The sequence below is a fragment of the Lacerta agilis genome, chromosome 10 (assembly GCF_009819535.1).
Source record: "Lacerta agilis isolate rLacAgi1 chromosome 10, rLacAgi1.pri, whole genome shotgun sequence".
In the NCBI taxonomy this organism is placed as follows: Eukaryota; Metazoa; Chordata; class Lepidosauria; order Squamata; family Lacertidae; genus Lacerta; species Lacerta agilis.
This window is the reverse complement of record NC_046321.1, coordinates 69,692,340-69,706,959: the sequence shown is the minus strand read 5'-3', so window position 1 is coordinate 69,706,959 and position 14,620 is coordinate 69,692,340. Positions and strand designations below refer to the sequence as shown.

General features: G+C 43.5%; 1 protein-coding gene across 1 annotated transcript in view; it reads left to right on the top strand.

Annotated features, from left to right (window-relative positions):
• Positions 1-1,986: 1,986 nt before the first annotated feature.
• Positions 1,987-14,620, top strand: part of DHTKD1 (dehydrogenase E1 and transketolase domain containing 1) — a 35,396-nt gene continuing 22,762 nt past the window's right edge. The window contains exons 1-7 of the mRNA XM_033163543.1: positions 1,987-2,170; positions 8,181-8,336; positions 8,845-9,056; positions 10,599-10,793; positions 12,137-12,406; positions 13,043-13,214; positions 14,299-14,497. Coding sequence (XP_033019434.1) covers positions 1,987-2,170; positions 8,181-8,336; positions 8,845-9,056; positions 10,599-10,793; positions 12,137-12,406; positions 13,043-13,214; positions 14,299-14,497 — 1,388 coding nt within the window. The remainder of the gene's footprint in view (positions 2,171-8,180; positions 8,337-8,844; positions 9,057-10,598; positions 10,794-12,136; positions 12,407-13,042; positions 13,215-14,298; positions 14,498-14,620) is intronic.

The following is a 14,620-nucleotide window of genomic DNA, read 5'->3' as shown; positions in this document are numbered from 1 at the left end:
TACAATGCACTGCGCATGCATGCTGCGCCATAGCGGCGCCACTGGGCGGACTCCGGACAGGCCATGGGGTGGAGTGGCCTCGCCCCACAGCCTGCTTGCATGCCAAGCCAGGCAGAAGCTTCCCGGCTTTGGGAAGGAGACACCAGGCTTTAATACTTTAATACAATACTGTAATTTACCGGGAACATTTAGGGGACTAGCCTTGTCCCTCTAGCTCACTGACCGCATGCCACTACTCACCTGGCTGGTAGTGAGAAGTACAATGGCCAGAGTGGTGTGTGAGAGAGCTGGGCTAGAACCAGATAGAAGCCAGGGAGTGAGAGCCATGCGTGACTTCTGCTGGAAGCAAGACCTTATGGGGTGTTAATGCCATGAACTCCTCCACTGCAGCCTCAGGTTGTATATAATAGAATCATAGAATTGTAGGGTTGGAATGTACCTAACACAAGGGTCATCTAGTCCAACCCACTGCAATGCAGGAATCTTTTGCCCAACATAGGGCTCGAACCCACAACCCCGAGATTAAGTGTTTTATGCTCACTGTTTAATAACAAAAACAAGCAGCAAAAATGATGACTACTTGTAGCAAGCCTCAGTTTCCAGTTACTGTATTCCAAATATAATGGGGTTAGGCAGAAATATTATATGTGACCCCCAAGTACAAAGGTGGAGGTGGGGAAGAACTGTTGTTTTGTACGCCACACACTGCATCCAAGGCAATGGATGCCCAGAGACTGCTTCCCAGAGCAGAGCCATAGCTGGGGGGGGGGGGAATAGCCAGGTTTTTTCCTTGGGTGAAGCCTCCAGAGGGGTGCCATTTAAGGTCTCAGACTATGTGTGTACACAAATGAGCATGGAGGGGTGCCAAACTGGGTCTTTGACCCCGGTGAAAAAAGCCTAGTTTCAACCCTGCCCAGAGATGGCTTCCTGTTTCTATATGTATATATAAACCACATACTTTCTGAGCCACATTTTCAGAAGTAATATTTGCGTGAGTAAATGCAGCTACACAAGAACATGAATATATGGATGAACCTGTTACATGTGTAGGGCCTACCTTAAGTATGTATACAAATTCAACGAGAGGTGTGTATACTTTTGCCAGGTAATCTCATTTATATTAGGTCTAATTTGAGACAAACTCTCATCTCATCAACCCAAAGAAGCCTTTCTCCTTTCTGATCTTTCATAGAAGAATAGCCATTGCTCTTGTGCTCATTTTGAAGAGAGATCTATCCGTATTCTCAAATTAATATATTTATATAGATACTATATTATACTATCCTGAAAGATTTAAACGTTTCTTCAATAGTCCTTGAAGCTTCCCTCCAAACTTGCCATCCTCTCCAGCCACTCAGTGTGGCACACCCTGTGAGAAGCACTAAAGACACCACATTCTCCGCTGCCACTCATTCCAATTACAGGTGGGCAGCCGTGTTGGTCTGCCATAGTAAAAACAAAATTAAAAAATTCTTTCCAGTAGCACCTTAGAGACCAACTAAGTTTGTTCTTGGTATGAGCTTTCGTGTGCATGCACACTTCTTCAGATACCAATCCCTCATTCCAAGGAATCTTTCTATTTAGGATTGCCATATGGCCCCTCTTTTCAGGACATGTCCTCTTTTTCATGGGCATGTAAAATGAGAGTCCTCGCAGCGATCCACAGCTAAAAGTGGAAGTCTGCAAATGGGACCTCTTTTTGCTCTTCAGAATGGGGCAACCCTAAACCTCCCTCAACCTTTGGCACTCTGGTGCCTTCCAAACGCGTGTGCGCTGGGGAGGGCGCCGCGCGTCTCTCGTCCCTGGGCGAGCGGGGGCCAATCCGGAGCCGGCGGCTGGCTTCTCCCCCCCTCCCCCCCCCCGTGGGGCGGTTCCGCGTGCTCCTCCTGCCCCCCAGCTCAGCCAACCGGGGCCGGGGGAGGGGGCCGGGGCTGCCGCCCCCTTTCTCTTTTGGGCTACGGACAGAGCGAGCGGGGCCTGGCTGCGATGGCGGTGTGTGCGCCGCTCCTGGCGCTGCGAGCCCGAATCGGGTGGCTGCGGCTGCCGGCGCCTCTGCTGCGGCGGCGCTGGTACCGCTCCGAGAGGGGGGTTTACGGTTACAAGCCGAGCCGCAAAGCGGAGAGCGGAGCTGCCGAGGGCGCGGAGCCGCGCGATTCCCGCAGGAGAGCAGGTCGGCGGGCGCCTTCACGCCTAGTAGAGGCGCAGGGCGGGGGGGGGGGAGCGGGGGAAGGCCGTGCTTTGCTATATTATGGGCGGGGGGGGGGGGAGAGAAGAAGACTAATACTTACGAATTCGGACTTTGGCCCGCATGCATCCTGATCCCATCCAGATCCATTCAACAAGGGGTCCCAGGTGGAATCGCACGGGGTGGCACGCACCCTTAAAAATGTCCGCTTGCCTCCCTCCACTTATGCACGCCATACAAACAGAAAGGTAACGAAGGCAAGCAGACCTTCAAAGGTACCCTGGCCTCACCTGAGAATAAGTTCCTCTGGGCACACTGGGACTTGCTCTCAGTACAGAGTAGATCTGTACAGGATCAGGCTGTTAAAACGCATAGTTGTCAACTCTCCCCCTTTTTTAAGGGAAATTCCCTTATTCCGAATAGGATTCCTTGCAAGAAAAGGGAAAAGTTGACAGCTTAAAAGTGGTTTGTCATCAGGCGGCTTCTGCCACACTTGATAATGCTTTCCTGTTTTTTCATTGTCTCCAGACGACCCCCCTCTTTCCTCTGTCCCCAAAGTGCCTGTCTATACATGTCTGCTCATTAGTAAATCACACTGAGTTTGCAGCAGTTACACTGTGTAAGCTGCATACACTAAAAAGGTGGCCTACATATAATTTTACACATAAATATCAATAAAATGGAATTTACCCCCCAGGTGAGTGAGTATAGGAATTCGGTAATAACACAGCAATGGACTGCAAAAAGATCAAACTTATCCATCCTTAAAGAAATCAGCCCTGAGTGCTCACTGGAAGGACAGATCCTGAAGTTGAGGCTCCAGTACTTTGGCCACCTCATGAGAAGAGAAGACTCCCTGGAAAAGACCCTGATGTTGGGAAAGATGGAGGGCACAAGGAGAAGGGGCAACAGAGGACGAGATGGTTGGACAGTGTTCTCGAAGCGACTGGCATGAGTTTGGCCAAACTGCGGGAGGCAGTGGAGGATAGGGGTGCCTGGCGTGCTCTGGTCCATGGGGTCACGAAGAGTCGGGCACGACTGAACGACTGAACAACAACACCAATAACACACTGATCTTTAAAAGGGTTACATGGAAGCAAATCCAATTGATTACAATGGTTTTTCCAAACTTTTCAGTAAGTATGGGTAGCGTAGGACTGTGTGCAAAGCTGGTCTTGGAATTCTTCCAATATTTCTGCTATGATGTAACAAGACCTTTTTCTCTCTTGCCGGTTCCCACACCTGCTCCCCTCATGTAAACTTCCAGAAAGATACTAATTACACAGCATACTTGAATGTTTTTTCTTGAGCTCTGCTCCTCTTATATTCTGTAGCTGCTGCCTCTTTCCACCCTCCCCTGACCATTTGTTCTGCAGGGGAGCATGTATGTATCTTGTGCATGGAGATGCACAAACCAATCAGTGAAGGGATACTAATTCTGCCCAGGCTTGTGAATAAGAACAGAACCAACATTGGATTGTGGGGTGGGGCTTCTTCAACATTGTTACTGATACAGAGGTTCGGGGGGGGGGGGGAGAGAGAGAGAGACTTTATAAGCAAGCTTTTGGTGTTATTTTTCTCAATGCATGCCAAGCGTTCTTTGTTACTTACCTATTTTAAAAAATAGAAGTAAGACAAGACAGGACATCTCCAAACTTCCAAAAACTATGCAGAGGAAACAGCATTAGAACAAAGCAGTGGGTGGGCAGCCACTTGCACTATAGATCAGTGATGAGTCCTCTGAGGACGAGAAATTAAAATAATCTAATATTTGCTAGGTTTCAAACCCTTCCATGATCTTGTATCTCACCCCACAGTGTGAGAACCAGGGTGCTATATAGAGCACAGATTAACTTGAAAATAAAACTTTGAAACTCATGGCATTTTTTAGTCTTATGGGATGTTCTTGGCAATAATCAAACATTGTGGGCAAACAAAGGGTTTAGTCTAGTCTACAGTGGTACCTCTGGTTACGTAGAGTGGCGTGTTACGCACGCAATCTATTCCAGATTGCGCTACGTAGCATGGGCATGCGTAACACGAACACACACCCCCCAAAAGAAAAAACCTGGAAGTAGCACAATTTGAGCTCTTCTGCGCATGCGCGAAGTGCGCAGAAGCGTTCTGCCCATCCGGGGGTTGCACGTGCTCCGGAAACGCTTCCGGGTTGTGGGCATTCTTAACTCAAACGTCCGCAACCTGGGGTGTGCGCAACCCAGGGTATGACTGTACTTAATTCATTATGGAGGTCTGTTCTTAACCTGAAACTGTTCTTAACCTGAAGCACCACTTTAGCTAATGGGACCTCCTGCTGCCGCTGCACCTCCGGAGCACGATTTCTGTTCTTATCCTGAAGCAAAGTTCTTAACCTGAAGCGTTATTTCTTGGTTAGCGGAGTATGTAACCTGAAGCGTATGTAACCCGAGGTACCACTGTACCAGGCTTTTTCAGATCTATGAAAAACCACGATGGAATATCATCTGGTGAGTTGGGGTGAAGTGCTCATGGTAGCAGCTCTGTTTCTCCTTTCAACAAAGCCAGATGAAGTGATGGAAGTTCTGAACAGATGTTTAGTAGAAGTCTGGGACTGGATGAGAATTCATAAATTGAGTCCAGACAAGACAGAGATGTTAATAGTAGGGAGCATGACTTGGGAATTCATGCTTCCCTGGTTCCGCATGAGGTCATACCAGCCTTGTAAATAATTCCATCAGGAGTGCCAACTTGAATAAAACATTGGGGGGGGGGACATAATTCCCACCCTGCATAATCAAACAACAGAAGAACCAGAAATAAGTATTGCCAAAGCAATAAAGATAATAAATAATTTTGGAAAGGTGTCCGGTTTCAAAATGAAAATGGAAAAGACAAAACTGATGGTATAAAATATGCAAGAACAAGAGCAAAAAGAACTTCAGGAAAAGGTGGCCCTGCAGATAGTAAAGAAAGCAAAATATTTGGGTATAGATTTAACTATGAAGAATATAAATTTGTTTAAAAATAACTATGGAAAAAATTGGAAAGGGATAAGGAAATATTTTGAAACATGGAGCAGTTTACAGTTATCAATATGAGGAAGAGTATCCATAATCAATATTAATGTCTTACCAAAAATGCTATATTTGTTTCAAATGATACCAATCATAAATAAAGAGAACTGCTTTGAAGAATAGAGGAAAGATATAACGGAATTTGTGTGGCAAGGGAAAAAACCACAAATAAAATATAGACCAGGGGTGACCAACTCCCAAGAGACTGCGATCTACTCACAGAGTCAAAAACTGGCAGTGATCTACCCCCTTTTTGGGGGTTCAGGTCAAAGTTGTTGAGTTTTTTCAGGGAGGAGGTAAAATGTTGAGCTTTTTTAGGGGAGCCACAGTTGTTCAGCTTCTTTGGGGGGAACCAATGATCTACCAGTGATCTACTGCAGACGTCCAGTGAGCTACCTGTTGGACATACCTGATAAAGACTATTGATGGAAAGAAAAGAAAGGGGAGGATTAGCATTGCCAAATTTAAAATTATATTATGAAGCGGAATGTTTAATTTGGATAAGAGATTGGATTGGATTGGAAAAAAATAGTATATTAGACCTTGAAAGTTTTAATAATAGATATGGATGGCATGCGTATCTTAATTATGAAAAAAAGTTAAAGTTAATAAAGAATTCACAAGGCGCATTATATAGCGTTTGGAACAAATATAGACTATATTTGGAACTGCAAACACATTGGTGGATATCACTGGTGGAAGCATTTAGTATTAAAAAATTAAATATGAAGATAAATTGGCCAACATATAGACAATTATTAGAAGAGGAACAAGGAAAACTCAGATTAAAAACATATGAAGAATTAAGGGAATATGAAGTGGACAGATGGCAATATATACAGCTTGGAAGCATATTCAGTTCAGATCAAAAGAAAGGTTTTTCAAAAGAAGATTCGAAATTTAATAATATAGTGATACAAAATAACAAGAAACTATTATCTAAAACATATAATCTATTACTAGACTGGGAATTACCGCTAATGGAGGAAGAAGTAAAGGAAACGATGATTAAATGGTCTCAAGATCTTGGGCAAACTATATACCTAGAGCAGTGGGGAAAATTCTGGAAGGAAGATATAAGATTCACCGCCTCATATACAATTAAAGAAAACTTAGTAAAAATGTTCCATAGGTGGTATTTAATGCCAGTTAAGTTGGCCAAAATCTACAAATTGAAATCCAACCTCTGTTGGAGATGCGGCAGAGAAATAGGGACAACAATACATATGTGGTGGAGGTGTGAGGAGATTAAGAAATTTTGGGTGATAGTACATGAAATGAAGAAGATGTTGAAATTATCATTAACAAAGAAGCCAGTGGGATTGTTAGATGAAGAGATACCACCGGGGGGGGGGGTTCTATATGCAAGCACAGCAGCTAGAGTAGTGATGGCTACAAAATAGAAATCACAAAATATACCTACAAAGGAGGAATGGATTTGTAAGCTAAATGAATATCTAATCTTGGCAAAATCAACTGCTATAATAAGAAATCAATCGAACCAAAAATTAAAAAACTGGAAATGCTATGAGGACTATATGGAAAAGCACTGTTCAAAAAAAGATATTCTAATATGCCTAGACTAAAATGTGAAGTATGTGGCAGAAGAGAATTCAGTAAAGAAAGAAAATAGAAATAATAAAAAAAAATCTGGAAGATCACAGAATGCAAAGAATACTGTAATATATGTACTGGAAGGAAATCGAGGGGGGGGGCAGAGGGAAGTAAGGGGAGAGAGAAAAGAACAAACAAGAGTGATTGAGGATATAGAAGGGGGGAGAGGGAAAATAGTGGTGGAATTGACAGGTTTGTAAACAGAAAACTCATAAGTAAAATGCACAAAAATACAAACATGACTAATGCAAACTTCTGATCTATGATAAACATAAAAAGCATGACAGATTTGGTTATCATTAAACTTAACACTTGGAACATGGGGGGGGGGGGAATAGTAGGGAGCCTGACTTGGGAGTCCATGCTTCCCTGGTTCTGCATGACGTCATACCAGCCTTGTAAATAATTCCATCAGGAGTGCCAACTTGAATAAAATATTGGTGGGGGGCACATAATTCCCACCCCGCATAATTGATCACATGACATAGCTGGCTCCCTCAAATACTTTGGGGGCGTGAAGGGACCTCAGCTCCTAGGAGTTGGCTCCTATGAACCCCATAAAGGTTAATTGCCTGAAAAAAACCCAAGAAACCCAAAAGTAGTGCTCTGTTTTCATGCTCCTCATGGAGAAAACGGCTGCTCTGCTGCAATCATTGAACTACAGGTTATTAACCTCTTAGCAGGCTATGGTTAAATACAAAGCTGGGACATGCCCTCCGGGGGGGGGGGGGGGTCAGGTGCTGCTGGATTCTTAGGCTGTGGTTGATTCATCAGCCAGGACCACTCCGAGAAAAGGACAATTGCCAACTGTTATTCCATACATTAATTATCACCAAGGTCTGCTACTGGTAATGAGCTCTATAAGGGGGGACTCCTTTGGATTCTTCCCAGAAACATACAAATGTGACTGCTTGGTTTACCTTAAGCTAGCTAAGAGTGATTGCCCAAAAGAGAGCTACATTGCAGTCAGTGGCTTTTCCATAGGCTCACAGAGCTTCCTTATGTGTAGATAGGAAAGTACACATAGTAGAGCTTTCCTGACAGCTCCAGGCATGCACCCTTTTGAATGCACATAACACTTATTGAAGTGCATGAGAGAGACTGCTCAGATGGAATTCCATGGGTGCATTAAAGAATCCACAGAGCTCAGTGCAGGGAGACAGGAATTTTTCTTTGAAGCTTTCCAAACAAAATACACCAAAAAATTTAGCCAGCAGTTTCTGTAACCACATCCAATTGGCTTTCCAACTTAATTTTTCATGGTTTATAATAATTGGTATCTTTGCACATCGCTAAAAAGTAGTCTCTGTTCTCTGTTCTCTTGTTTTTAGTAGACCATGGACTGGCTCGCTTAGTGACAGCATACTATGAACATGGCCACAAAGCTGCCAAAATCAACCCTTTATTTACTGGCCAAGCTGTGATGGATATGGTACCTGAAATCCAAGTTTTGACTGAAGTTCTTCAAGGACCTTTCAATACTGCAGGTAGGAAAGAAAAGCGACTTTCATGCCGGAACAGTGAAGCCCCCCCCCCCCCCCCGGTAAGTGAATGGTCACGTAGCAGTCAAGGAAACAGTACATTGGATGGTTTTGTTACTACAGTAGACCCACAGCTTACACAGGGATTACCTTCTGGGAATAGTGCATAAAGTCAATATTGCATATAGCCAACACAAATTGGGTGCAATGGTGGGATTGCCAAAGCTTTTTTCCCTGGATACCCACCCCTTTTATCATGTTTAAAACAATTTATACCAAGTGTGTACAAGTTAAATGTGTGTAAGTTGTGAGTCTCCTGTACAATATTTGAGAATTGTGGATCTGTTACACTGCAGCAGTAACTACAGAATGAACACCCATGAGTTATTTTCTAAAGGGAAGAAAAAGAGAAGTTGCCTTATTGATGGACCACTTGGTAGAAGAACACCTTAGAGCTTGATGCTCAGTGTTATTAATGTATCAATATAATCTATTAGACAATATTTTATTCCAGGACTTTTGAACATGAGAAAGGAGGAGGCATCCCTAGAGGATATATTGTCTCACCTGGGCCACATATACTGTGAACATATGTCTATAGAGACGAGTCAGCTGTCAAGCTTGCAAGAAAGAGAATGGATTGCTAAACGGTTTGAGGAGCTGAAAGAAGAAGCATTCACTACTGAAGAGAAAAAGTATTTGTCCAAGCTCATGCTAGAATCTCAGGTGCATTGTATAAGTATGTGTGTGCATATAATATAAGAAAGAGAATGAGAATGAAATTATCTCTAGGGGTAAAAAGTAGCACCTTAATTAAAGGATTATTGATTCATTTCTCAATATTAATAAAGTGCTCAATTGGTGGAATAAAATACCATAATATTTTAACACAACTGATATTTTGAGGATTTTTCCTCAATTAAATGCTGGCAAATAATTTATTTCATTATTTGCATTACGGGCATAGTAGTTTTTACATGAGTTTTGATAGCCTTGTTCTGCAGCGTTTTGTGATTCCTAGCAGAAACTAAAGTACTTTTAAGTTAGTAGTTGCACTGGTTTTGAAATCTTAACTGCAAGGGGAAAATTTTCTTGTTTGATTTGCACAAATGGGCTTTTCAGGCAGGCAGAGAAAATGGAATGGCTTACATCTATGGAATAGAGAAGAACAGGTTACGTTCCGAAGCACCGCACACTTATGTGAAATTGCGTATAATTGGAGTCTGCAAACACCCCATTCTGCCCCTTTTCCTGATGTGTTTTGACATTTTCAGGTCACTTTCAGGTTCAGCGTGACACATGCATGTGCAGTCACGCATCTATCAGACGCACCTAAAACAGTTGCTGCCTGTAGTGCATTTGATCCTAGTCTTATCACAAGAGTGCAGATGATAAGCTATACAATCCCCTGCTGTGTGTTTTTTGAAGCAGAAGGTGGAGTCATGCTGCCCCACTGCATGTTGGGCTTATCAATGTTGCTGCGTAGGCCCAAATTCCAGGAGGCCATGGATGACATTGCATAACAAAACTCCTAGTGCTAAATTTTGAGTGTGAGATTTTAGTAGATTTACTAGTGTAAATAACTATTGCTAGACCAGTGTTTATATGTATAACATAGAAGACAGCATTATCGGCAGTAGTTGCACAACAAAGACTTCAAGTAGTCCTGTCAAAATGCTTATTTCCCCATAGTGATTTTTGAATATGCTGACTACTGATCTGTGAGATCATTGTTGCAAACACAATATATTGTTTTGTGATGCTCCAAATTTCTGTAACAGACTGTGCTTTAAAGCAAAATTTTCTTACCAAACTGAAATAGACTATTTGAGTATTCATGAAGGAAGCAAATAAACAATTTTGTTCAGTTTTCTCGAAGTATATTTTTATAGCTATGACCTGGTGGAGAGGTAACATTCTAGAACCTCTTATCTACAGTTAGTGGATTACACAAATGATTACTGTGGTTATACCCCATGGGTTTGCACAAACCTTCCACCTCCCTCAGCACCTCTCTGTCTAACCAGGATTGCCTTCACAATTTGACCCGTGTTTCAAAATGCATTTGCAAGCCATAGTTGGTTAGCCAGGCAGTCCTGGTTCACATTAACCAGGGTTAGCAGTGATGGCAGATGGAATGCTTCTTAGCACTCTCACCAAATCGTAGTGAGAAGATTGCAAATGTTATATCTATACCAAGGCTGAATCCCTATCAAAGATACATTATTCTAAATATGTAAATATATAATCACCATTCACATTTTACAGGAATTTGATCATTTTTTGGCTACAAAGTTTGCCACAGTGAAAAGATATGGTGGTGAAGGAGCAGAGAGCATGATGGGTTTCTTTCATGAATTGTTAAAGATGTGCTCATACAGTGGGGTGACGGACATCGTACTTGGAATGCCTCATCGAGGCAGACTTAATCTCCTCACCGGCCTTCTTCAATTTCCACCTGAGGTAAGTGGGGTTTTCTCTTAGGTGTGACTAATTTTGATTTGAAAACACACATTTCCATAAAATTGGTGGCAAAAGCTGCAATGATACTAGATTCTTTGGGGTCGCCCTCATAGACATGTTTAGAATTTCTTTTGACAACCCAAATGTAACAGTTGCAAATATCTTAACACAAAACGATGCATTATTTAACTTGATGTGGAAATGTCATGTGGAAATGCTGAAACTTTGACCAAAAAGCTTCATTTACTTTAATTTATTAAATATATCTAACTCCCTTCCTCCAAAAGGAATTTGAGGTGGCAATTCAAAATAACCCACAAGATGAAATATCTGTGAGAAATATTTCTGCTGTGTACTTTCCTTGACATTCCTTGTCAAAAACATACTTGATACTTTCACCATTCAGACTGCTTTACATATGTTGCAAGTTCAGAGGATTGTCACTAAAACTGTAAAACAGTGCCACCGTATAGTTACTCCGTGTTCCAACTTACTGTTAAATAGAACTAGTAGCAAATGCAGTATTCACAATTGTCTTTGTGACACAGGCCCCTAAACTCTAGCTGATACATAATGGGTGCCTTACAATGGCAACTTCAAATGCTTCTACATAGCCGTGGTTTTGTGCGAAGGTCAAACTATTTGTCCTCCCAGTCCAGTGTTGCTTCTTCTGATAAGCATCACGGTAGCAGATATTTTAAATTGTAGACACCTGGTGTGGAATCTGGGACAACATGTGCTCTGATATGCGCTTGGTCCCTGAAGGCCACTTAGCGTGTGGTTTGGCCTCATCCTGAAAGAGACTGCATGTGAATGCAGCATATGCAGAGTCAATATGGATAGAACAATAGAGTGAGTGGTTTCTAGGGAATCCTGGATTCAAACCCCCCATTCAGCTGTGCTTTTGGGCTGGTCTCACTCTCTTAGGCTAACCTTCAAATGGATTGTTATGAAGTTTAAATGGGACAACCCATGTATGAAGCTCAGAGTTCCCTGAAGAAAGTGAGGGCATAAACAGTATTAGGCCCATTGGAGCCAACTCATGGGGACCAAGGTCCCTTTGCCCCCAATAAAATATTTGAGGGTGCCAGGCCTCCTCTTATGATCAATTGTGTGGCTTACCGCCCCCCCCCCCCACATCATATTTTATTCAAGTTGGCAGGGTGGGCTGCAATAGAATGAGGGCTGAGATTATTATTTTGAGACCTGAATCTAAGAGGGGGAAGACCTGGGTCATTGCTCCAAAAGTTTGGGAACCCCTGTAATAGACTGCTTTGGTTCATCTGCATTCAACATACTCTGCAAATGTGTTTTAAACTTCATATTCCTATCCTCCTGTGAAGCTGATGTTCCGTAAAATGGGAGGCTTGAGTGAATTTCCAGACGACTCACCAGCGATTGGAGATGTCCTATCTCATCTGACTGCTTCAGTGGATCTTGATTTCGGGTCTCACCGACCTATTCATGTCATCCTGTTGCCAAACCCTTCCCATCTAGAAGCCATTAACCCTGTGGCGGTTGGCAAAGCCAGGGGGAGGCAGCAGTCTCTGCTTGATGGGGACTACTCTCTAGACAGTTCTGCACAGCCTGGAGACAAAGTCATCTGCCTGCAGGTATTTTGACACCCAGTGAGCAGGGTTCTGGAAGGGGTATCTTAACATTTCAGACAACCTGATGTGATGTAATGACATAGATAGGACTTATTCTCTGGTCACAGGAAATAGCCTGCAGACATATAGATCTGTTGTATTGTCAAAGCTAAGCAGGGCACAGACTGATCAGCACCTGGAAGAGAGGTTAAGAGCATGCTATTGGTTTAATTAAATCAGTAACAACGTTTTACTTAGAATTCCAAGTTCAAAAAAATATGGAAGGCCTGTGCGTTCTCTAGCAATCTTCAGATTGAAAGTAGTGGCACTCTGTGCAGAGTAGGAATGTGGTGCTTACTTGATTTCCTGGCAGATGAGTTGCTGCTGCTTACTGGGAGCCAGTGTGGAAGGGGCTGGTGCATTTGCTCAGTGCTAACCACCCTGCCCCCCCCACTCTCCCAGTAAATAGCAGCAGCACATTGCTGAGAGGTCAAGTAAGTGCTGCCACCTCACCCCATCATCTGCCACATTTGGAAAGCTACACTAAACTTCCTAATTAAAGATTATAGCTGAAACATTTTAATCCCTCCCCTGAACAAACAACAAGTCCCCTCAAAGAACTGGCAGTGGTTCCTGACATAATTTCTTTTTGTAATATAGGTTCACGGTGATGCATCTTTCTCTGGCCAAGGCATTGTTCCTGAAACTTTTACACTTTCCGGTCTACCACATTTTAGAATAGGAGGAAGCATTCATCTCATTGTTAACAACCAGTTGGGCTACACCACTCCAGCAGAGCGAGGGAGGTCATCTCTGTATTGCAGTGATATTGGTATGTAGCATCGGATTCTGTGGAGGCAGAAAGTTTATATGTTCTAAGGACTGAGAATGTCTGTGACCAGCGGCAGAGCGTATGATACTGCCATGTGGGGTGGCCCCAAGGGGAGCAGGGCACAGAGGGAGCCCGCTCTGTGCCCCTGGGTCATGCCTGTGGAGTGGAGCTGCACTTGGGTGTGAGAAAGCTGTGCATCGCCGTCCAGCCGAGGAGAGGGGTGGCAATTTGCCACTGACTCTCCTCTCTCTGCCCCCAGGTCAGGCTTGACCCAGAAGTGGAGCCGCAGCTGGCAGGCTTGGGCCGTCACACAGCAAAGCTTTCTTTGCAGCTTCCTCGTGCGCCAGAGCCAGGCTCTGATAGGGGTGCCTGGTAACACCCCCTCAAAAAAATGTGCCTGGTGCCATGGACCCCCAAGCCCCCACACTTTGCCACTGTCTGTGACCAGTTTTGAAAGTTAACAACAACAGCAACAATAACAATAAATTACTTGTGCCCTGCCCATTGGACTAGGTTGCCTCTTGAGTGGTTTCCAACAGAGTATGAAAACACACATGATACACCAGACATTAAAAGCTTCCTGATACGGGGCTGCCTTCAGGTGTCTATGGAAGGTTGTATAATTGGTTATCTCTTTGAAATCTGGCAGGAGGGTGTTCCACAGGGTGGCGCCACTACCAGGAAGGCCCTTTCTGGGACAGTATTGCAGGGACTGTGGCTTCTACTTACTCTGATCACTTCTGAGTTCTTTTCCAGAAGTGAGAGGAGTCAGAGAGACTGGACCTGTACCTGAGAATGCCGTGGAGGCTTAGGGGGACATCATTAGTGAATGTGAAACTGCAAAAATATAAATAGACTGATATATTTAAAGTTATTTAATTTAATTATAATCCTGGCTGGTGACCACAGTGCTTTGTGACCAGCTAGGTGCTGGAGAATCCGTTCTGCTTTTGCATTCATAGGCAACAAAAACAGGAGGTGCGTCCTGCCTCTCATGAATTGTCATACATTTCTGGTGAGCTGCATTTACCTTAAGTTGGTCATACGTTGTATGAGACTGAAATATTCTTTCTCTCATTCTTAGGCAAGATTGTTGGTTGTGCAGTTATCCATGTAAATGGAGATGACCCTGAAGAAGTCATCCGAGCCACTAGATTAGCTGTTGAATACCAGCGCCATTTTCGTAAGGACGTGATTGTCGATTTGCTGTGCTACCGGCAGTGGGGTCACAATGAACTTGATGAGCCATTCTTCACTAACCCCACTATGTACAAAATTATCAGGTATGGCTTAGTGCAGGGTCAGGGAACCTTTTTTGGGCTGAAGGCTGCATCTCCCCCCCCCAATGGAAAGCTATCTCAGCCACATTCTAGGAAGGCATTGGGCAAGCCCCACACACAATCAGA